General features: G+C 44.6%; 1 protein-coding gene across 1 annotated transcript in view; it reads left to right on the top strand.

Annotated features, from left to right (window-relative positions):
• VWA3B (von Willebrand factor A domain containing 3B) overlaps nt 1-24878 on the top strand; it is an 81300-nt gene that overhangs the window by 718 nt on the left and 55704 nt on the right. Inside the window, exons 2-7 of the mRNA XM_015411192.1 lie at nt 1700-1927; nt 4732-4826; nt 5595-5845; nt 8848-9007; nt 10062-10231; nt 11233-11357. Of these exons, the coding sequence (XP_015266678.1) occupies nt 1700-1927; nt 4732-4826; nt 5595-5845; nt 8848-9007; nt 10062-10231; nt 11233-11357 (1029 nt within the window). The remainder of the gene's footprint in view (nt 1-1699; nt 1928-4731; nt 4827-5594; nt 5846-8847; nt 9008-10061; nt 10232-11232; nt 11358-24878) is intronic.

The raw sequence follows: 24878 nt of genomic DNA, 5'->3' as shown, positions 1-24878 counted from the left end.
ACTAGGGTTGCCAGGTCCCCTCGCTGCACTGGCAGGGGGATTTGGGATGCATTCTGGGACATCTCCGATGCGATGATGTCACCTGAAAGTTTAGGAAACTGGCTGGGCTGAAGGAAAAGAAATTGAATGGGACGAGGTCCTGAGTGGGAGCGGGAAACCAAAGGGGCTGACAGAATGAAGGAAGGGTTGTGGACTGGAAAAGAAGGAAGGAGGCTTGAGGAAAAAGATGGGCAGAGTAGAAAGCAGTTGAGGGAAGGAGGGACTAATGAAACAGGGGGCTATTAAAGAAAGTCTCACAGAGAGGCAGCCTCCAAGGGGAGCATCAAATTGTTAGCATTTGAAACATCACAACTTCTAAAACATCAGAAACAGCCCTCAGATCCAGGACAAATCCACTACTTGTCAGAGTCTTATCTGAAAAGACTGTCCTTACATTGTCTCTGGAATTGGGCAAAACTGAGGGACTCCTCATCTGTTCTGGCAAACCATTCCAAAGAGCCAGAGTGACTGACTGAGGGCTCCAGTAGGAAGAAACTGTGAGAGGACCTGAAGAGTGGCGCAGTAGTTCATTTTGAGAAGGGCAGGTTCTAGGTCATACAGGGCTTTAAAGGACAATACCAGCACTCTGGTGCTGGACTGTGAAGCAAATGGGTAACCAGTGAAGCTGCTTCACGATGAGAGTAATATGTCCCCACCTCTAGGTTCTGACCAACAGGTGAGCAGCCGTATTCTGTACCGAATGAAACTTCTGAATAATTTTTAATGATGGTCCCACACAGAATCTGTTGCAATAATCCAGCCTTGAAATTGCATGGATCAGCATGGCCAGAGCAGCAAAATCAAGGCGGAGAGCCCCCTTTTTAAATTCCAAGTACAAATGCATTCATTGCTACTCTACTCAGCCTCAGCCCAACACCATCTAGTGTCATGTGCGGGGGGGGGGGGGGGTGAGGGCTCCTCTGTTATAATATCATTCAGAATGAGGGTTTCAAAAATGTCAAGGCACGGTTCCTGGAGGAAAGCAAGGAGCTCTGTGGTTTATCTGGCCTTGAATAGTGCTGGGGATTCAAAAAATGTAAGGAAACAAGATCTTTCCACATTCAATGATTTGCTGAAGCACCTAGAATGTTCGTGTCGGAAGTGTGTCTGTATAGGCCAGGCATTCTCTGTTGGGGCTCTTACCTGGTGGAAGGGCCTGCCTGATGAGGTCAGGAAGGCTCCTCCAACACCTTTATATTTTGTGCAGAAAGTGTAAAATAATTTTTTTTCCAAGAAGGCACTTTTTATAAAGGGGGGTAGGGATTCTAACTGTTTCGTCTTTGGAAATTTTAGGCCGTTCTTTTTCTTCCATTGTTTATGGCGAGCGTTATACTTTTTTTTTTCATTGTCTTTTAATTCTGTGATCCATTTTGAATCTCAGGGGGGAAAGCACACTATAACCGGAAGCACCGATCTCAGCCTAATTTCAAACCGATCTCCATTCTACACAGGCGGAAAACTTTTCAGTCACTTTTTGTACATTAACCCAGAGCAGGAGGAAGGGAAAATCAAGACGTCGACATGAAAACAATTTGTTTTGAGAGAACCTGTTTCAATAGAGCATCAGAAGAGCAATATTGTGGGAAAGATATGGGGGAGATACCAATTGTTTGGGAAAGAAGGGGGTTTCAATTCAGATTACAGTCTTTTCCCTTTACAGAGGTAAATTTTGATGGGAAACATAAAAGCCCTCCTGAGCAATATGAGTCACTCGTGGCCTACAAGAAGGACTCTGAAGAAAAGGTTTGGAGGGAGAATGGCGTTCATTGGGACGTGGATGTGCAGCCTCTCATCTCTTCCACTAAATGGCTTCAGCTTCATGGACTCAAGAGGAACAAGTTGTCCTTCTCTCAGATTTTATCCCAAATTGGATTTCAGCACAGGGAAGGTATGACATGCACCAAATCATTGAGGCTAGTAGAAGCTGGCTTTTGGATGGTCTTCAGCTCCCCCCCCCCGCCAATTCTGTATTGTGCTGCCTCCAGTATTGGGTCTTTAGAATAACTGTGAAGTGAACAACAGACAGAAACGACATAAATCTCCACCGCTAGTTCTGGAGCTCAGCGCTGGGTAATGGTTGAGTCCTCTTGGCTCTTTTGACAACATCATGACTTCTGATTGCGCACAGTCTTGCATAATAAGTGTTCAAAAGTTACTAGCCCAGAAAGAAAGCTCACTGATGTCACAAAAAGAAAAACAAAGCCAACCTTTTTCCAGTTTACGAAAGATTCCCTACTTGGCTGCCTGAAGGCAGTTTTTAAGAAGTGAGTGGTTATTTGCAAACGTGCATGTCTCTTTTCTACAGATCCCATGTCTTTATGATTAGTGTTGTCAGATTTTAGGCTTTGGCCCAGAGGCTCAAGTTTTTGGGTTTATTCTGAACACGACAGGTTCAGATCCTAGAGCCCTCAGCTAATCTACTCATGGGGCACTCAAGGAAGCGATGGTCCACCCTCTCTTGCAAAAACCATCTTTAGACCTGGCCGAATTGGCCAACTACCGGCCGGTCTCCAATTTGCCCTATTTGGGCAAATTGATCGAGAGGGCAGTGGCGATACAGCTGCAGGGTTTTCTGGATGACGCTTCCGTGTTAGACCCCTTCCAGTCCGGCTTCCGCCCGGGACACAGGACGGAGATGGTGCTGGTCGCTCTGACTGACGACCTCCGGAGACATCTGGATAGAGGCGGATTGGTGGTACTGTTGCTGTTAGACCTGTTGGCCGCGTTTGACACGGTCGATCACCAGTTACTTGTCCACCGCCTCGCCAATGTGGGGATTCGGGGGCTCGCCCTGCGATGGCTTGCTTCCTTTCTCCAGGGTCAGGGACAAAGGGTGGTGCTAGGGGAACAGCAGTCCAGGAGGCACCCACTTGAGTGTGGTGTGCTTCAGGGGGCTGTGTTGTCCCTGATGTTATTTAACATCTATATGCGCTCCCTTGCCCAGATTGCCTGGAGGTATGGGCTGGAATGTCACCAGTATGCTGATGACACCCAGCTCTATCTGATGTTGGCGGCCAGTTGGACTCCAGACCAGAAGATCTGGACCCGGGCTTTGCAGGCTGTGGCTGGTTGGCTTACACTGAGTCAGCTGAAGCTGAATCCAGCAAAGACGGAGGTCCTGTGCCTAAATCGGGGTGATTTGGGGGCTGGGATCCCACTCCTGACCTTCGGGGGGGCTTCACTGGTCCCAGCGCCGGAGGTTTGGAGTTTGGGAGTGCTCCTGGATCCCTTCCTTACCGTGGAGACCCAGGTAGTGGCCTCTGCTGATTAGGCAGCTGGTTCCCTTCCTCGACCGTCCTGACTTGGCTACAGTGATCCATGCGATGGTCACCTCGACACTAGACTACTGTAATGCTCTCTACACGGATTTGGAAGCTACAGCTAGTGCAGAACGCTGCGGCCAGGCTGTTGATATAGATGGGAGCACATCCAGCCTGTGCTGAGGACACTGCACTGGCTGCCAATAGCATACCGAATCCGCTTCAAGGTGCTGGTTCTTACCGTTAAAGCCCTATATGGTCGGGGTCCAACATACCTGCGGGTCTGCCTTTCCCCGTATATACCCCATATAAGTATGTGATGGTATCACTCTCATTTTTCTTAAGTTAACAAAGGCTTGCAAAAGCTTTTGTTTCTGGGTAATATCAAACAGTAGTTATGCTTGATAAGGCCAATCTATTGCCTCAAAAGCAAGCTCTCTTATCTCTTGCCTTGACCTCTGCAGATTTAATCAGCAGTAAACCCTGTGGGTTTCAGTGGCATCCAGGCCCGTAGTTACGGTGGGGCATTTTGGGGCTCTGCCGCCTCAAACATGAGGCACACCCAATAACAACTGCTGCCCCTCCCCCTCCCCTCCTGTGACATTAAAAAGGCCCTCCAGCTTATCAGCGGGAGTATGTGGCCCGTCGATCAGCTGGAGGGCCCTTTAAATCTTGCAGCCGCTCCTCTCCCTCTCTTCCTCCTACAGAGCTATGAGGAGATGAAATGTTTGTAGGCAATTCCTTGAAGAAAATAGCAGGTGTGCAGGAAGAGGTGGCAATTCTGGTTAGTTCCGTTTTCATTTCCTGGGGTTTGCCTATATTTACTGAGCCAGCACTGTGCTAAAGTTACTTCATCCAACCTCCTGGGTCATGTCTCGTGCAGATATTGATGTGGCTTGAAAATGCTTTATTTTGGGCTGGGGAGTGTCCACTGTTTTCCTGGAGTTGTGTGGCCACCCTTCTCCCTTTCAGGTTCAGGGAAGGCATGCAGCTGGCAACTGCCCCTCTCCCTCACCTCCTGCAAGGGAGAGGGGCAGCTGCACGCCTTCCCTGTTCTCCAAGTGGCGATTTTGCCGCTTGGGGATCAGGCGCGGGCAGCCCCCATTAAAAACAACATTTACAGGGGCTGTTTTTCTAGCAGGGGCTGCCTGCACCTGATCTCCAAGTGGTGAAATTGCAGCTCGGAGCTCAGGGAAAGTGTGTGGCAACCCCTCTCCCTCCCCTCACCCTCCCCTGCTGCCCCACAAAATTTCCCCATGCCCCACTAACCCAGAATTTCTGGTTATGGGGCTGGTGGCATGCCCTCAGGATTGCAGGTTTTATATCAACTTCTGCATACAGATGCAATGACTGGGCTGCAAGAAGAATGCAGGGTAATGAAAACAGCACAAGAAAACTACCTTTGTTTATATACCTTTGTCTTATATTCTAGATTATGTGTCAATTTTGGGGAAACTTGTGGCTTCTCGATATTCAAACAGGTTGTATCCTCAGTACACAAAAGCAGAAGATGGAAAACGGTATAATGTAAGTGTGATGGATTCGTCGTTGGGTGGAGTAATAAAGTTTCTCACTTTCTAAAAAACAAGCCACGTTGACAGCATGAGATGGCTAGAATACAGTACTGCCCGCCATGTTCCTATAATGAGGAAATGGCTGTGCGTGTTCTGTAAATTGGGATTGCCACTTGAATAATTCTGACTGACAAGTTGACAATTGACTTGGAATATCCACCTCCTAAATTGTCAAAGGAAGCAACCGGAAAAAGTTTGAGGGAAGGGATGGGGGGGGGACGGACGGTGATTCAGATAGCTGAGAGGTCATATGAAATAGTTCAGTTTTGATTTGGCACTTAAACCATCCAACAAAGAGTTACTGACTCAGACTGTTTTTAAACAAAGAGTTTCCCCCTCTTTTGATTAATCCATTAAAAGCTATGGAAATGAAATTGTGGCCCAGAAACTGGTTTCCTCTTGGCATTTTCACAAGGGCATTCCTTGGTCACTTCTGGTGATTGTGTAGTGGGAGCAATAGTAGATGCTTGTGAATCATAGCACCAGACTTTTGCAGAGCTAATGCATGAATGCTATTTTGAAACTTATTAACAAACACTCCCTGTATAATATAAGGGTACAGACCAACCCAATGGGAGCTATGCCACGTCTTGATGAGGAGAATGTGCCTCCATCTTTAGATGCTGTGAAGAAACCAAGAAATAGGCAGCTGCTACATCTCTTACCTCAGCGCTCACCATTTTGGAATCTATACTGTCTGTCTGTCTTTATTTACCTATAGCTAACAGCCAGCAAAGACCTCCTCATTCATTTCGTGGACTGTCTTACCGTAGCCATTGAACTGTACAAACAGAGAATGGAATGGCTGACTACTGAAAGCCGGCAAATATTTGGAGTGATCCAGGAACAGTCCATTGCTGTGGTTCTGGATTTTGGTGTTTCTTCTCGAGCAGAATTTAATCTGTCTTGTGAGGCCCTTCGTATGGTCCTGACGCAGCAAATCACCCAAAAAGCCAAATTTAATCTCATTCGGTAAGTCAGAGGAACGCCGTTTATATCCTATGCTTTGCTAATGCGATCTTTTGGATTTCTAAAAATTAAAATGGTGTGATACGAAGGGTATAGCCAACTGATTCAGCTTCCAAAGCTATGTTGGAAGGGCATCAAAAGTCTAAGTGAACATAATTGCACTTGGTCTTCAGTGCTGTTTCTGAAGCAGTGCTTATTATCTTTTGGTGGGATAATTACCTGCTAATTCGGATCTTCAGAAAATGCTGCCAGTCTTCTTTATGTGGCAAAGATTTGCTTGTAAGTGATATATTGTTTTCTCCAAAGTTTTACTTGGCATTTTAATTTTCAGAAGTCCGTGTCCGGTACTGGACAGTTAAATAGGTCCCTATCATTAGCTTTAAAAAAAATCAGATTAGATTTTTAAAAATCTAATAGGATAGAAGATGACCAAGAATTCTGACACAGGTGCCTTGTATTGAGTCAGACCATTGGTCTAACAAGACCAGTATCATCTACTCTGACGGGCAGCAGCAGTCCAGAGTCTCAAGTGGAGGTCTTTTACATCACCTACTTTTAACCAGGGATAGTGAGGATTGAACCCAGGACCTTCTGTATGAAAGGAAGTGCTCTACCACTGAGGCATGACCCCAACCCTTCCCTTCTAATGCAACTGAAGTTCAGAATGGTTATGGAGTAGGACACTTAGAACAAGAGCTGAGAAGAAACTTCCCTTGTTCTTTCTCTGCCTCAGGCAGCAGAAACATAGAATGCCTGCTGTTTGTTTACAGAACCTGGCCCTGCACAAAATGAAGACTTTTTCTTTGAGTTAAGGGGAAAAGCTTCTGGGTATAGAGGAGCTGGAAGAAAGGCAGCATGGTATAGCCCGATCCCATCAGTTCTTGGAAGCTAAGCTGGGTCAGTACTTGGATGGGAGACCACCACGGAAACCTCTGCAGAGTGTCAGCGAGCTGCCATTGAGAGTTCTGGTTCCCTGAGTGTGTTCCCTTCCCCCTTTGCCTTTTCTGTTGTATTCTTCACATTCTTGTTTTTGTAGGTGTCTGTAACAGCTCAAGGTTACCCAGCTGGAGTGGGAAGACGAAGCCCTGTTATCTGCTCGCTTGTTAGTGGTATTTTTTGCCTGTGAACCAAGGGCCTGTTTTGAGAAAGGCAAACTGTTACATTCCCATGCAATTACCTGTCAGTGCCTTCCTTATTCGCGCCGGCGGGAAAGGGATCTATTGGTTATAGTTTGGTTCAAAGTTCCTTTATTATGTTACCCTCTGGGGTCTGTGTCCATTCCTAACAATTCTACTGTTCCTGTTTCTTTCAAATGCTTTGGAATAAATTTTGCTTTAACCTTTAAACGTGGATTTATTTTGGAGACTTTGGAGATTCAACATTTTATTAGGAATCCCTTTTCCTCATCGCCCCGAGTCTGATTGCAATCATGAGCGGGACAGAGGGGAATGTACCTACAACGGTACCTACAACAGTACCTACAACAGAGGGGGACTTATTCGGCGTCCCGGTCACCTCTGCGGCCCCACTGGTCACCACGGCGCCCGTCTCGGTGCCTGCAACGGGAGCAGTGGGGGGAACGGTACCTCGCCCGAGCTACTTACAGTGGACGCCTCCGACCCCGAGTCAATGGGGTCGGAAACCGGTGCTGGCCTACGAGGACTGGACGATGTTTGACACCAAAGGCACGAAAGAGACTTACTCCTACCAAGGGAGCGGCCTCCGGGACAGCCTGGGTGAGCGAGAGCAGAGGCGCGGAAGGTACCGAGGGGAGGAAGATGACTTTTGGCCGGACGATCCTGGGAGAGGATCGGGGCCCGGACTCAGTGAGACCCACAGAGGCCCCACAGAGACCACAGAGACCCCAGTGAGGATCGCCTGGAAGAAATCGAACGGTCGTTGCAGCAAGTCATGCGCACAGTGGCTGATGTGTTTGATGCCTTGCCGACAATGATGGACCATCGCCTCGCGAATCTGATGGCGGCACAAGCGTTGCAGCAACTGCCACCCCCCTCCCTCCTCCAGGACAACCGGTACCGCAACAGCCTCCTCCGGGACAGCAACCGATACCGGGCCAGCAGCCGATTCCAGGACAGCAACCTCCAAAGTTTTTTTGGGGTGGAGCCTAGTTAGAAAGTGGGGCATTCAGATGCAAATTGTTCTATTCATATCCAGTATGATGCCTAACCTGGCAAGCTGTTGTCAGAAAGGTTCAAAATGAACCTTTTAAAAGTGATAATGGATGGATAAAATGTAAGATGACACCTCCACAAAATTTAGTTCAATAAAGACATGGCCTTTGAGCGTAATTTACTTACACAACTCATATCTTGCCTTTCTACCACATCTGGGCTACCAAGGTTGCTTTACATGGATCGGTCTTCATGGCCGGAGAGCTGGAGCTCTCTGAGCAAAAAATAATAATAATTCATTTTGACTCATGGTAGGGATCAGCAGATGGAAGCCCCCTGTGCCAAATGTAGCCCCTTGAGGAATCTTTCCTAGCCTTGAGTTGGATAGGAGGAAAAGAGGGGTGAGGAGGTCATTGCGCAGGTTTAGGTTTTGGGGGGAGCGGGAACAGTGATGGTGGTTAAGGCCTTGGCTCCCCACCCTGATTCCATTCTCTGTGGCCATCCAAGACATCTGTGGGCCCATCCTGTTGCGACAGTTCTCCAGTCCTTAGCACAAAGTTCTTTGATCTGTGGTAAGTGTTAAAACCCTCTCACAGACAGCTGCTAGGCAGGGCGAAGGAGCAGGACGGTGTCATTGAATGCTGATCAAAGTGGTTTGTCTCAGAAAGGCTGCGGACATTTTTCTGGGCATTTGGTACCCAGATCGCATGTCTGTCTAGACACTGTATAAGGCCTCCCCTCGATCTGAGGAATTCCCAGGTACAGCCTAGTAGGTGGCAAGTCATACATAGTTTCCTCCTATCAGTTCCCAAGTGCTGCATTGCAAGCCAGTGTAGCATTTCCCCTGAATATTTAAGTTCCTATCTGTTTCAGGGCTACTGAAGATCTTGTGAAATGGCAGGAGAAAGCTGTTCCTGTGACCGAGTGTTCTCTTAAGGCTGCCGTCGAGTGGCTCTTTGCGTTGGACCACCTGCCAGCTGTTTGCCACTCAGGCCCCATTGAAGCTGTCTTGGAGGCAGCGTGTGACGATACGGTAATCTTCTGCATATTTCCAGAAGTCTTCAATTAAGTCTAAGAATACCCCGTGAGAACTGGATGGCCAGTTTTATGGTGATGAATTATGAAGGGGGCTAAATGAAATACCAGTGGGCTATTTAGAAGGAATTCCTTTCAAGTTGATATGCAGACGGGTACTTACCAAGATCGTATGTACATAACAATATCACATTCAGAAAGATGAAGCTTTGCATTTGACTTCCCACGAAGCAGTTCGGGCGGGGGAGTGTTTCCGTGACATTAAGAAATGTTAAAAAATATTATGCCTGATAACATCAAGCGTACCTCTTCAGACTGCTCGTGTTAATATTGTTCTGGAAAGGAGCCTTTTGCTGTGCCCGATGATGTATCCAAGAAACATGCAAGTGAAAATTTTAATGGTAACTGATAAGGAAACATGCCTCTTTTGCAGAATTTCTTTTTAATGGAACAATGTAGTATTCCAAATGCCTCTGTTCCATTTAGGAAAAAAAGACAAGGTAATTTGGAATTCTGAAATCTCAGGAGAAATTTGGATGAAAAGGATCTGGGAAGTGACTTTAGCTACAAGTAATAAGTGACCAATTATAATGTCAATTTACATTGCATATGGCCGGAATTTGTTCTGGTTGAAAGATATTTGAAGCTAGCAGTTTTTAGCCTATATATGGCAGTCTTTCAGTTCACTCTCTTCCCTGAACCACATCAAGCCTGCCCTGTTCTCCTCCACTATGCCACAGGAAAGGGGATGAGTCAGTTCATGAAAGCTCAGCGGTATTATTAACACGGGGAATCTTGTGCTGTAGAACATATTTTATTCTACTTCATGTTAGATACTCACATGCCAAACTGAGATTCACTCCACAAATTTACACTTATGGTGAAACTGGATAGCACTGATAACCAGTTTTAGCCTCTGTGTTGAAACTGATTTGAGTTTTTGTGTCCACAGTCTGAGACCAAAAATGCCCCTTTAGAAACTTTGCCTTAGTTTTAGCATATGAATAGTAGTGTCTAGGTTTTTTTCCCTCACAATGACCTGTCTGTCACAGATAGAAGCTGTGTACTATTTTGTTGTGGGTGATTTGCCTGAACGCATGAAGCACTTGTTCCTGCAGAAGACCTTAAGGAGCCCACGTCCAATCCATACAGTGTCTTTTAATGCCAGGGAAGAAGAAACAATTACTTTCTTAAAGGAGCTGAGTCATCAGACCAGTGGCAGGTATGAGGTAAATGTAATATTTAATGTTTCTCAGTTCTGTACATTTTGTGAGCAGATGTATGAATCCTTGCAAATGCTCTGTGTCTCTTTTTGTTCAGTCTGTCTGCACAGATGGCATACTATTTTATTTTATTTATTTTATTTTTCGTATTTATAGTCCACCCATCCTGCAGGCAGGGAATGGCCAGGTAGTCTTCTTTTGAGGTGGTGGCTGTATATAGGACCTTATGTTGGTGGTAAAAGGTTCCCTTGCTCGAAAGCCAGTCGAATCCGACTCTAGGGTTGCGGTGCTCATCTCCGTTTCAAAGCCGAAGAGCCAGCGCCGTCCGAAGACGTTTCCGTGGTCATGTGGCCAGCATGACTAAACACCAAGGTGCACGGAACGCTGTTACCTTCCCACCGAAGTGGCACCTATTTATCTACTTGCAATTTCTTGCTTTCGAACTGCTAGGTTGGCAGTTGGTGGGGTTACAACCAAAAGATAACAGATAAATGATAGCTCCTGGAATAATTATTATGCCACAATGTTGTGTTTGGGTATCTGTGAATTTTAGTCCAGGTTATATAGTTTAATGGTTTACACAGATTAATGGCTTGTTTCTTCTTCTCAGTGATGTCTGGGAACTGTAGTTCAGGGGTAGGGAATGCTAGACAGTCTCCCAATACAGAATTCTTACACCTCATTGAACTATACTTTCCAGGATTGTGTGGGGGGAAGCAATGACAATTTAGTTAGTAATAAGTTAGTATGAGGGTGATTTGCAGTGCAGGTGAGCCAATTGTGGTCTGTAGACATGATCAGAGGCTCATGGCTGCTAAATCTTGATTTGTCTAGACAGCTCAGTTTTGGCATCTGTGTTTTAAGAATATGCTGAAACAAAAATGTTTGAGTTGCAGAGAAAGGCATGGAATATGGTTAAAGCGTATAACATAACAATGGTGCTTGTGTCAGATCATCAGCTGAAGTTACCAGATTCATGCTCAAAAATTTTATGTTTCAGGTTTCATGCATTTGCTGAAAGAACTGATTGTGTAGCTATGACAGAAACACCAGTAGGTTGGACAGAGGATGATACAAGCTTGCCTGCCCAGAATTCGAGGAAACTGAAAGGGAAGCTTCCTTTAGGTAAGACAAAAACAAAATCCAACACCCCCCCTCCACAGCATTGGCTGGCTGTACCAATCAGTGGCAAAATAATCAGCTACAAGATAGAATTGTAGAGTTGGAAGGGACCTCCATGGTCATCTAGTCCAACCCCCTGCACAATGCAGGAAATTCACAAATACCTCCCCCTCCATTCCCCCAGTGACCGCTGTTCCACACCCAGATATGACTGGATCCAGTGAAAGTGTCTACTGACAGAAGGGATTGCTGTCAACCTAGCAACCTCTCCTCCCCCTGCCACTGCAGTCTGAATCGGGTCCCTCAGGTGCTGGTGTTGGGGGAGCCCACAGAACAGCATGAGGGGCAGATAGGGGTCTGCTGCGGGAGCAATGAAATCAGTGAAAATTATGCTCTTTCTATTAGTGGAAATTTACCACTGGATCGACCTCCATGGGCAGTCCATGGAGGTGGATAAATTTGGCCCCATAGGGAAAAGCAACGTTGTTACATATACATATGTGCTCAATAAGATTTTGGGATGGAGATTCATTTGTTCTCATTCTGGATGGCTGCCTCTAGCTAGCCGCCTATAAATGGAGCCTTGATCTAGAAGAGGGAGCTACAGGTAGTGTCATAAACTGTTATGCCTTAATTGCATCTGGCAGCAATGCAGAGCTAGAAAAGGTCCAGCTAGTTTTTTTACTTAAGGAAAGTTGTGTGTCCGTCTTTAATATTATGCCCCTTCGTATACTATGAATAGAAGAAGAAAATGTTCTGATCTTTTTAAAATAATTGTGGAAGTGGGTGACTCAGGAGCAATGTTCCCTCTAAGCTGTGGAGTCTTGTAAGCAAAAATTCTACTTTGTGAGCTACTAGCATTAAAGTTGTGAGGGAGCAATTTGGCTACTGCATAACCTAGTTTGCTCTGGAGCCATCCTTCCTGAGCTGAGACAAAAATGTGTGAGCTGGAGGTTAAAAAAATGTGAGCTAGCTCACACTAACTCAGCTTAGAGGGAACACTGCTCAGGAGGTATACTGAAATAGTTCTGGCAATGAGCAGTCCTTGTATTTATCTTCCACACTCAGGGCAAACAATAGTACATTTTTAAACAAAAGGTTAAAACAAATCTAAGCTAAAGTGATTTAAAATGGCCAACTGTTTGCCACAACCTATCCAACCGAAGTGAAGTGAAAGTTTCCTTGCAGTCTGGCCTTATCAGAAAAGTACATGAAACAGTCGTGGTCGGCTTTCCAGAAGGAACATACACTATCTTGTCTCCATAGTCTTCTTTACCTCTGTGTGTGTGTGTGTGTGTGTGTGTGTCTCAAAAACAGCTCTTGTCCAGAGGTGAGGGGACCATTTTGATTTCTGGGTACAAAATGCCTGAGTCTGGCACTAGCAATATGGACAATTTCCCCTCCCCTAAAAACAGTGTGCCATACTGTTGGAGCAGTCCTTAAACACTCCCCGCTATGGGCCTTGCAGCTTAAACTTGTTGCATGACGAGTATTTGGGAAGGTGTTGCTTCTTGGTCTTGTGGATTGCAGTGGAATATGGACAAAGAGCAAATCCCCAAAGCATGTCAGCACTTGTGTGTGCAAATGCACCGTAAATGCAGTGCAGATCCAGAATCAAAATGAATAAGTTAAGCAGAATTGCCAAAAAAAACACCCCCAACCCCCTTGATTTTCCCTTTTGTGGAAGTACTGCCTTTTCTTTCTTCGAAGTTCTTTCACTTAGTACTGTGAAATTTCTAGAAGGGACAACTTTCTAATCCCCTCTATTTAATTTGATTCAGTGGCAGTGTAATGATTACTTACAGAGAACAGAGCCTCTCTGCTGGGTTCCATTGTGAGCGGGAAGGCTGCCTTCCCCTCTCTCTAGCCATCCAGTTCATATTTCAATAGCTGGACTACGAGCTGTGGCTGCTGCTGCTCTGGAAATTATGTCCATGCCCCTTTTCTCAATGACTGACTCACTGAGTGGTTTTAATCACCCCAGAAGTGCAGTAATCTCCTTGAAATGCTTTGTGTGCTGTGTCGTGCTTTTTATAGGACAGAATTTACACATTGAAAGGGAACACAATGAGTCTTGTGCATTTTATCTCGCATTATAGCAGTGGTTATGACATCATCCCCAGCCAATTGGAAACTTCCAGGAACGACTTGTGGGTGTATTGGGGGGGAAGGTATCGCAAGCACCTTTTACAGCAGCAGAGGCATGGGAGTGATTGTTTTTGCCTTGCTCATTTTGAGACTATTTACAGTGTATTTCCTGAAAGGTTGTTCTGAGAAATAATAATGCAGGAAAACTGCTGGAAAGCGATTTCTATGCTGTGTATTGATTGAACAACACAAGTTTAGTGTGCAAATTAAGGATAGAGAGGCATTTTGACTCTTCTGCCCCTAAAATTTAAATTGGTGGTGAGGACCCAGTGGAGGAAGCGGCAGATCTAGGGCTGTGGGTGGAATTGAGGCTGTAAACTGTCAGATCTGAAAGTCCTCTGGATCTAGTCCAGCTTCATCCAGGTTCACTGAGGATTTAGATAAAGCCTTTGGATTGTATTGCCAATATATATAAAAAATTGCCAATAGGAAGAGGAATGAAATGAAGGAATGGTAAAAGGAAAGGCTTATAGTGTACTGTAGCATTAACAGAGGAGGGGGCACAGGGGGGCTTGTAGAGGTCTGGGCAATATTATGAAAGCGGCTGCCTCCCAGCAGGGAGGTCAGGGGGAAAGTAGTCCACAGAAAATGCTCTGTCTAACCCAGTCCAGACTTCAGCTTCAAAGAAGGAGAAGAGATGCCTGAAAAAAACGAAGTGATCCAAGAATCAAACAGTCTGCTTATATAAATGCTAGATAGATCTGTCTCATGCACATGCAATAGAATAAAATGCAAGAAACAGTTACACACTCTGACACATGCACATTAACAAGAAAGCCAGAACCATTCTCTTCTCATGCATAGACACATGCATACCTGGCAGCGCATATAAAGATAACATAAATGTTCTGGTTCTTGGTATGTGGTACAGAGCAAGGCAAGGCAATATTACTGGAAGCTGCCTTGAACCATGAGGAAAGGTGGGATATAAATGTTTTACAAAATAAACAGAAGAACCAAAATATCTTCACTCTTTTCTACAATACATTTTTAAATGGGTAAATTGGTAAGTTGTGGTGATTTGGTGGCTGGTGTGGGTGAGAGAAAAAAAACCCTGTGTGTTGATGCTGGGAATTGACCACCTAAAGAAATCTTTTTCCAAGTTAGTTTTGTCTTAAACTAGATGTGAAATTTTTAATGGGTACTTGCATTCTATGCAGGAGCTGTGTGGGGTAGGGCTGCCAGCTCTGGGCAGGGAAATACCTGGAGATTTTGGGAGTAGAGCCTGGGCAGGACAGGGTTTGGAGAGGGGAGGGACCTCTGCCCTCCAAAGCAGCCATTTTCTCCAGAGGAACTGATCTTGGTCACCTGGAGATAAATTGTAATAGTGGGAGATCTCCAGGTGGTGCCACCTGGAGTCCCAAGCAGAATTGGGCCCCTGTCACTCTTTGAAAAGCAATTCTCTTCGGCTCTTATGGGACTGCAGGAATGTGAGTCCAGTCCAGGTTAAAAGTTGTAACTTTTAGTGTGAACCTGAGAGTGTAAATGATGTTTTGTAACAGTTGGTTTGAATAGACTAGATGACCCTGGAGGTCCCTTCCCACTCTGTGATTCTAAGATTCTATGAATCCAATGCACCCATGTGAAGGCCCAGTTGAGGGAAGGGGTTAAATCTTTCCTTCCTTGCCATTTTCCTAATTCAAATTACCTCATATCATATGTTGTTGGCCTCAGTGGGGGTAAAAGACAGGCTTTCTCCTTTGTAAATAAAGTGGGAGGTTAGTATTTATGTGCCTACTTTAAAATAAAAATGTAACATGTAGATACCGTAGCTAACTCTTCTCCCTTGTCAAGTCCCTTACCCCACAGAGCTCCATTTATTTCAGTGTTTTTCTCTCAGCTTAGCTCCTGGTATTTGAGTCTGGGTAGAAGATAAATACTTTGAGTATAAGAGGGGAGAAAAGTAAGGCACAAGAGGGAGAAAGATTTTACTCATTTTATATTTCCGCCCCAAGTAGACTCCTAACTTGCTTTAAATGTGAATGGGGTGGCCTCATACAAGAGGCTATATATAATCTGTGCCCACTTGAATTGCTGAATACTTCCCTGTGCCAAGTGAGAATTTTAATTGCCTATAAAATGAGGAAGCATTACTTTCTGCCAGGATTTTGGCAGGAGGCTCCTCTGGGAATACACTCCCTGAGAATTTAATCTCAGTTGGATGGGGTGAAAAGTACAGCTGAAAATGTGTTTCCTGTTGAAATCCATGGAAATGACTATAACAAAGGGGAAAATAGATGTGCCATAATGAGAACATTACTTCATATTTTACTAAGACTTAAATGAACAGAGAATGATGATAAAATACTCTTTGAGTGTTTCTCTAGTTTTACTACATGAAGCCTATGTAGCAAAACTCAAGTCTGGTACTGCATGCTTTGTTTTTTTGGCCACACTGCTATGCTGTCTATTGAATCAGCAAGAAAGAGGTTAAACATCTCATTTTGCACACACAATTAATTCCAAGCAATTGCTTCCTTTGTTTATTGCTGAGTTGCAGATGCCTGAAGGAAATTAGATAATAACTCTTTCTCTTTGGGTAGATTGAATGTCTAGTTCAAACACACCTTTGTGCTTGTGGCAGCTGTGGCTTTCAGGTATCTTGTACTGCCTTCTAGCTGGGCACCATAGGCAGAACCAGCTATGCCTCACTCTTTGTGGCCAGTCACCAGTGTTTCCTCTAAGCTGAGTTAGTGTGAGCTAGCTCACAGTTTTTTAACCTCTGGCTCAGACATTTTTGTCTTAGCTCAGGAAGGAGGGCTCCAGAGCAAACTAGTTTATGTAGTAGCCAAATCGCTCGCTCACAACTTTAATGCCAGTAGCTCACAAAGTAGAATTTTTGCTCATGAGACTCCACGGCTTAGAGGGAACATTTTTCATAACTGCTGATTTTGTTGGTACATTTTTGGGCAAGTACCACTGATTGTCGCATTCAGGGCAGAGCCTGGTACTTGTACTATACATGAGGCCTCTGGGATGCACAAATACAATCACAATCAACCACTGCAAATGTTGTGTTCAGGGCAGAGCCTGGCACTTTTACTCTACCCGGGGTGTCTGGGATGCACAAATACAATCACAATCAATCAAGGCAAGAGATAAGAGCAAGGCCGACAAACCAGTACAGAGTCAGGGAGCTGAAGGTTCAGTCTAAAAGTTGGGGAAACAGGAAGGTTGGGAGCAATGCTCCCTCTAAGCTGTGCAGTCTTGTGAGCAAAAAATCCTACGTTGTGAGCTACTGGCATTAAAAGTTGTGAGCAAATGCTTTGCATACTGCATAAATTAGTCTGCTCTGGAGCCATCCTGAGCTAAGACAAAAATGTGTGAGCCAGAGGCTAAAAAACTGTGAGCCAGCTCACACCAACTCAGCTTAGAGGGAACACTGGTTGGGAGTCCAGTGTTCAAAGCTTGGAAGCCAGGGCAGGAGATGGGGTCTGGGTTTCTAGCTGGAGAAGCAAGCAGAGGTTAACAGGACAGAGTGCAAGGCATCTGTTTGCTGAGTGAGTCAGCTCACAGAGGGGATGGCAAGCAAGGTTGTTTCCATGTTGATCCTTGTTCTGCGTTTTTCTTTTATCTGCTTCATTAGCTGACTCATCCCCAAAGCCCAGGTGTTGCTGCTTACCAGCTTATCATTCCTGTTCCTGTAATGACTCTACTCCAGGAACTTGATCACTTTTGTGTGATTAAACTGGCACTTCTTTCTCTCTTTCGGGCTTTCAAGCACTCTCTCAATCTTCTGCACTCTGCTGGTTCAGGAGAAGCCAGTGGTGACTGACATTCTGATCTCTGTCCCATTTCTTTCGTCTCCTGCCAGAATGAGCAACTCTCGCTTCCTGACACTTCTTTCACTGGATCTGCTTCTAGACCCAGCTGCTCAGGTAGATTCCTGCTCCTGTAACAACTCTATTCCACGAACCAGCACTGATCGCTGCTACACAATTAAATGGGTGCTTCGTCATCTCTCTCAGCCTGTCAAGTGCTCTCTCTGTCTTCTGTGCTCTGCTGGTTCAGGAGAAGCTGGCGGTGACTGACACTCTGATCTCTGTCCCCTTTCTTTCGTTTCCTGCCAGAACGAGCAACTCTCATTTCCTGATGCTTCTTTCACTGGATCTGCTTCTCAACCCAGCTGCTCAGGCGGGCATTCCACTGGTGTAGGGCTTGACTCTTCCATTTCCTCATCCTCAGAGGAGGAGGCAGCTGGCCGGCCCATGACGCTGAAATTCTGATGTTGCAATCTTGAATGCTGCTCCTAGGAAGTAAATCCCATTGAACTTGATGGCTCTTACTTCCAAAAACATGCTTAGGATTGGGGCACAAGTTTGTCTCCCGGCAGTTTGATAGCCAATGTGTGAGAAACTTTCTGCTGGGGTTCGAATAGTACAGTAATATATCAGCTATATCTGTTGATGGCTGGATGGCTGGACACCGCCCTAGAAAATCTGGCCGAGGGTTTGGAGGCGGTAGCTGGGTGGCTGAAGCAGAGCTTGCTGAAGTTAAATCCAACTAAGACAGAAGTCCTGTGGCTGGGGAAGGGTGACTTGAGAGTGGGATGTTGGCTCCTGACTCTGGATAACACGCTGCTGACACCTGTGCTAGTGGGAAAAAGTCTGGGTGTGATTCTGGATGTCTCTCTCTCAGTGGAGGTCCAGATCACAAATGTTACCAGTCTGGCATTTTTCTATCTTCGCCAGGTCAGGCAGTTGGCCCTTGTCCTATCTTGCCCTGACCTAGCCACAGTGATCCTCACAATGATCACCTCCCGACTAGATTACTGTAACTTGCTTTATTCAATGCTGCCCTTGGGACTGATCCAGAAGCTTCATCTGGTCCAGAATGCAGCGGCACATGTTCTAACTGGAACTTCTATCAGAGCTCGTATTCAACTGGTGCTCTACCAGCAGTGCTGGCTCCAGATTGAATACTGTATCAAGTTCAAGGTGCTGGTTTTAACCTTTAAAGCCCTACATTGTCTGGGACCAACATATCTTTGGAACCATCTCTCCTGGCATACCCCACCAAAAAGCTCTACACTTTGAATAACAACACATTGATGATCCCCGACCCAAGGAGCATCCAGCTGGCTTCAACTAGATCCAGAGCCTTCTCGGCTATAGCACCAGCTTGGTGGAGTAGTCTTCCAAGTGAGACCCGGGCCCTCTGGGACTTAGTACAGTTCCAGAGGGCCTGCAAAACAGAATGGTACCACCAAGCTTATGGCTAAAGCCAGTGACTCCTCCCTCTACCTTTCCTCTTTTCCATGCGTTGGTGCTATATAACTCAAGTCTCCCCTGAATTAGTCATTATTATTATGCCATCTGATTAATTGTAAATCTTGTTATATTTTTTACTGAATTATTTTAACTAAGTTATAATTTTGTTTATATTTATATTGTTACCCACTGTGGGCCCTACTACAGTAGGGCAGAGCGGGATAGAAACTGAGGAAATAAATAAATAATAGCGTGGCAAGACCATAGGTGTTAGATGTCTCATGACAGGTAACGTTACAGCCAATGATTATGGGTCACAGTATGTAAATCTTCAGACAGCCATAAACAATATTTTAAATAGCTTACAAGCCTCAACTGCAATTACTTTATTTAGTACATAGTATTTGTACATACATAAGTATGCAGATTATCGTGGCCAAAAGACTGAGTCATAATGAAATAATTTCAGTAGGGTAAAAGGCTCCACTTAAGATGGTGTTAATCTCTGATCATTCTAAAGCGCAATACAGTGCAGGGATGCTTCTCCTTTGAACGTTTTAATGAGAGTGTTAAAGACAGTGCCACATAAAGGTAATCACTACTCTGTGGTCTGTTGGAAGGAATAATGAGAACTGGGTGACCAGTGTAGTTCCTTCCTGTGGAAATGACTAGAGTGTTGTGACACCTCGTCCCATGCAAATGATTATCATGCTATGCCACTACTATATGAACCATACTTAACACTTTTAAAAATCCATGATTTTATATAAAAACAAGTTTGGTTAATTTATAATTGACTTCTTATTTTTAAAGAGGTTGTCTAGCATGATTTTAGACCTCTCCTCAATAATCCACCGAACAAAGGTATACGATTTCATCTTGATTAAAGCACTATTATTGAAAGGTATGAACATGGAGAAATAACTTTTTCCTCATTCTAATATTGAAAAGAAATATCATGGAAAATATTTAAAACAGGTGTTATGAGGAAAATATTACCATAACTTTAGTTTTAGAATGTATTCCTGAAGGAATCATCCATGGTCTGAGAGAAACCAAGGTAGCCCCTCCCCTATCTTTACTGGGGCTAATAGAAGTATGTCTTGAGGGGAAGGAAAGGGAGCCCAGAGATTTCATACTATGGACTCCTAAGAAGATGACAAATGGCCTGAGATGATTGCAACTGTTTGTTGTTTAGTCCTGCCACATTTTAAAATTGTGTCCTGCCAGGGGTGTCTTGACAGGAGGGAAATAAATATATTAAATAAATAAAAATAATGTGTCTGTATTATAAGAGTAGGAGCTGTGATGGCTCAAGTGGTTAAGATGCTGAATTGCAGGCTGGAAGGTCGGTAGTTCAGCAGTTTGAGACCCAAGTGCCGCATGACGGAGAAGAAGAAGAGATTGGATTTATATCCCGCCCTTCACTACCCAAAAGTGTCTTAGAGTGGCTTACAAACTCCTTTCCCTTCCCCTCCCCACAACAGACACCCTGTGAGGTAGGTGGGGCTGAGAGAGATCTGACAGAAACTGCTCTTTTTCAAGAACAGCTCTTATCAGAACTACGGCTTGCCCAAGGTCATCCAGCCAGGTGCAAGTGGAGGAGTGGGGCATCAAACCTGGTTCTCCCAGATTAGAGTCCGCGCACTTAACCACTACACCAAACAGTGAGCTCCCGTCTCTAGTTCCAGCTCCTGCCAACCTAGCAGTTCGAAAGCAAGAAATTGCAAGTAGATAAGTAGGTACTGCTTCAGTGGGAAGGTAACAGCGTTCTGTGTGCCTTGGCATTTAGTCATGTCGGCCACATGACCACGGAAACATCTTCGGACAGCGCTGGCTCCTTGGCTTGGAAACGGAGATGAGCACCACAACCTTAGAGTTGGATTTGACTGGCTTTCGAGCAAGGGAAACCTTTACCTTTACCTATTACAAGGGTGCAGCAAAGGCTTGCCAATTAATTTAGGCATTTATATGCCACTTTTCTCCCCACTTGGGGGCTCAAAGTGCCTTACAGAAAGATGTAATTTAAACAACTAAACAAATGAGAGAAATAGAAAATATGCAACACAAACTCTGGGGCTGATCCTAGATCCCATGGTTAACCACAGGGTGTGAGCTATTCCCTTATATTTTCCCCACCGCATCTGCTTCTCAGATACATACTGACACTAAGCATGGAGGTTCCATTTTTCTTCATGGTTAATGGATCTTGGCTTTCATTGATTTGTCTGCTTCTTTCTTTAGGTGTTACTAAGGAGTAGCCACTGCCACATTTTACGATAGTGGATTTCATAACCTAATTATTCAGAGTACTTTATGTTTTTCTTTCTCAGTCAACTTAACTGGATGATCCTGACTTTTAGTATTATGAGGATCATCTTGCTGATCAACCCTTTTCTTGGATGGAACCTCAGGTTGATTTTAGAAGGCAGTTAAACTGTCATGTCCTGGTGATGACTGATGATCAGTAGTGATTGGATTCCACGGTTCTTCAGCAGCTATACCAAAGCAAACTTGAGCAGCCAGAGACTGAAAATAGGGACCTGTGTTACTGAGGACTGCTTATGTCAGTGAAGTATTGGCGTGCAGAGACTTCAGATACAGACAGTGGTACTGAGAGGTGTTGATGAGATAAAAGCCAATATGATTGAATTCTCTTGGGAGACTACGTATCTAGATGGTAATTTTATGAATTAGTTGGATTAATTTTAATGTGTTGCATTGGTGGCTTGGAGAACAAACACTAGCTCCCTAATTGCTCACATTATTATCAGCTCTTCCTCCAGAGGTAGATAAGATATTGGTTCTTCATAGTCTTCATACTTGTGCTTAGTTGGAAAAACCATGACTTGCTGGGTAGTTTGGAGAAAATGCTTATTTGGGTTCATCCAGATACAAAAAGAAAATGCAGAGAATGACCAGCCACATTTGTGGGTGGGAAACTGCATTTTAGAGATGGAAATCTGTATTTTCGATAAATAATTTATTTTTGGACTGCTTCAGAAGTATCAACTTTTAACATCTATTTCTCATTTTAATCCTGCATTTTCCCCCTAAGGACATCAGGAGGATACAAGGTTCTCCCTCCATCCCCTCTTGTGAGGTCAGCTACCCTGAGAGACTCAAGGTCACCTGCGAGCTCTGTGCCTGAGTGGCGACAGAACCTTGGTCTCCTCTACTCTGATGCTCCAACCACATTGACTCTTTTAAAGATTGTTTCACACATGGGCATAAACTTCCAGAGGATGAGATGAGGGTGGTGGAGCTGACACTCCCATGGAGATTTTCCAGCAGGGTTGGGGTCACCTCCCAGGCTAATGGGCTTTTCAGTATCTAGTAGTGTTGATTTCTAGCTTTAAAATCAGTTGGCATCCCAGAGAAGCCCAATTCACCCCCTGTACGTGCACCATTAAGGACCGTAGCTGAGTGGTAGAGGTGCTGAACAATGCAGAAGGTCTCAGGCCCAATCTCCAGCTTCTCTAGTTAAAAGGAGTTGGCTCTGATAGTGGGGGATATGAAAGACAGTGACTGACCCAAGGTCACCTGAGACCTTGGAGAGCTCCTGCCAGTCCGAGTAGCCAGTGCTGGCTTTGTTGGAGCAAAGGTCTGATACTCTGATTCAGTATAAGGTGGCTTTATGTATAACTGTGTAGATGAGGACATTTATGGCAGAGACCCAGTTTGGTGCAGTGGTTAAGAGCAGCAGGACTCTAATCTGGAGAACTGGATTAGATTCCTCACTCCTCCACATAAAGCCAGCTGGGTCACTTTGGGTCAGTCAAGCTCTCAGAGCTCTCTCAGCCCACCAGCAAGTCTAGCTCGCCATCTAGTGATGGATAGCGCTAGTGGTGCATAATGCTAAAGAGTTAGACCTTTGGCTGCTGAACAATCCTTGGATCTCCAGGCTGTACAACACAGACTGCCATATGATGATGATGGCAGGTGATGTTTTTCAAACTTTCAACTAGTCCTGTTTACAAGTTACAAGTATGTACAATATGTACAGTGTACGCTTCATTATTTTTATTATGCGTATTGATTAATTCTGATGTTATACTCAATGCATGTACAACTGCTACAAGCTCCAAATTTAACCGGAACTGGACCTTTGTTTCAGGTGCAAAGTAAGCATGCATTGGTTCTTTCTTACAAACAGATACATGGACATGCATCCTGGACATACGTGCATCGATTGTAACTTGTGAACAGGGTCATGGTGACATGACAAACTACACCTGCTCAGAAGTTCCCTTTCTCGTCTCCTGTCCCTCCCTTCCATATAGCAAAGATTTTTTTGAGCTGTTTTTGTTAGAAGTTGACTTTGGGCCTCTGTCTTCTGGATCCAGAGTATATGGTATGAGGCTAAGAGGGCTTTCCCAGATTAGGCCCTGCCCCCTTCCCAGCCTTGACACAGTGGTCCCTCTGGAAACTGAATAAATCACATCTCTCTATTTATTTATTTAAATAATTTCTATGCTACCCCTCCACCCGATCAGGGTCCCCAAGGCAGTGAATATGAAAACATTACAATAGATGAACAATGAAAAACATTTAAATTATGAAATAATTTAGTAAAAAACACATAATCATACAATATCAGAACCAGGGAGAAGGGCCAATAACCATTATTGGGGGTATGTCAAATGCAACAAAAAAGTCTTCACCCATTGGAAGAAGACACTGAGAGAGGAAGACAGACTAATATTCCTGGGGAGGGAGTTCCAAAGTTTTGGTTCCCTGACTAAGAAAGCCCTTTGGTCACCAGTGCCCATTTAGCCACAGATAGTGGTGTGTGTGTGGGGGGCAACTGAAGCAGGGCGCCTGAAGATGACCAGAGTGAACAGGTAGATTCATGGGAAGAAGGTGGTCCTTAAGGTATGTTGGTCCCATGCCAAACAGGGCTTTAAAGGTCAATATCAATGTCTTGAATATAGCCCTGAAAGAAATTGGAAGCCAATTTAGGTGAAAAAAGACTAGAGTAATACGGTCCCTATGACCCTCTCCAGTCAGCAATCTGACTGCAGCATTCTGTATCAACTGTTCATCTATTTGGCAAGATATTTTTTTTACATAGAAAATTAACATGGCATGTGTGCTGTGCCCGCATGGAGAGAAAGTGTTGGTGGTGTTCATGTATTCCCCAAACACTTAACATGGCATCCACTGGAAGGGTAACTGCCCGCCATTCAGGTGCTTAAATAGCAGGAAAAGGATGGACAGTCTCTTCTTTTCAGTGCAAATGTGTGGGTGGAATGGGACTGGAAAAGGAGTTCATAACTGTGATTGCAAAGCACAGCGGTTAATAGCTCTTATTCATTAACCTGAAATAAAAGCTTAATGATCTCCTTGTCTTTAATCCAGAGTACTGTTGCACCTCTTAAATCCCATTGATTTCAGTAGGATTTCATCAGCCTCACTGCGTACAGAATTGCAGCCATTCTAATGAAACCCATTAGGGATCATTGCCATGAATTCATTAGTTAATGTAATGCACAGACCAAAGGTACAGTGCATCACTTAATACAGATACAGATGTAGATTTAAACTCTCATTAAAATGCTACTTAGGATACAGTTAAACTGACTGGAAGGCAATAATTTTCGTAACAGAGTGGAGTTGCATAGAAAATTACTCCATCGCTTCTCTTTTGAACTAAATTTTCAACACTATTATACTGCTGGAACCATTATCGTTATTTATTTATGTCATTCATACTCAGCCTTTCCCCCCAGTGGGGCTTCAGAGCAGCTTGTGTTGTTCTCCTTTACTCCATTTTCTTCTCACAAGAACCTTGTGAGTTAGTTTAGGCTGAGTGTGGGTGTCAGGCCCACACTCACCCAGTGAACTTTCATGGTGGAGTGGAATTTGAACCTGGGTCTCCCGGGTCATAGTCCAGTGCTCTAACCACTACACTGCACTGGCTCTAACCATGGCCATCTATGTCCATGATTTTCTTTTGGACCCATTTATTTGTCCAGAAAAACTTTCTACACATACCGTAATCTATACATATTTTCACCCATTTGGCATATATGTGATTGTTTTTAAATAACAGAATAATTTGGGGTCAGCCTGTCAGGTCTTTGAAAGTGCTTGTACAGCAGACTGGAAGGAGAGTTCCTTGCGTTCTCTTAATGGTGTGTTTCCTCCCCTTCATTTGGTATGT

The sequence above is a fragment of the Gekko japonicus genome, unplaced genomic scaffold (genome assembly GCF_001447785.1).
Source record: "Gekko japonicus isolate JY-2015 unplaced genomic scaffold, Gekko_japonicus_V1.1 scaffold1123, whole genome shotgun sequence".
NCBI lineage: Eukaryota > Metazoa > Chordata > Lepidosauria > Squamata > Gekkonidae > Gekko > Gekko japonicus.
This window is presented reverse-complemented; position numbering and strand designations above follow the sequence as displayed.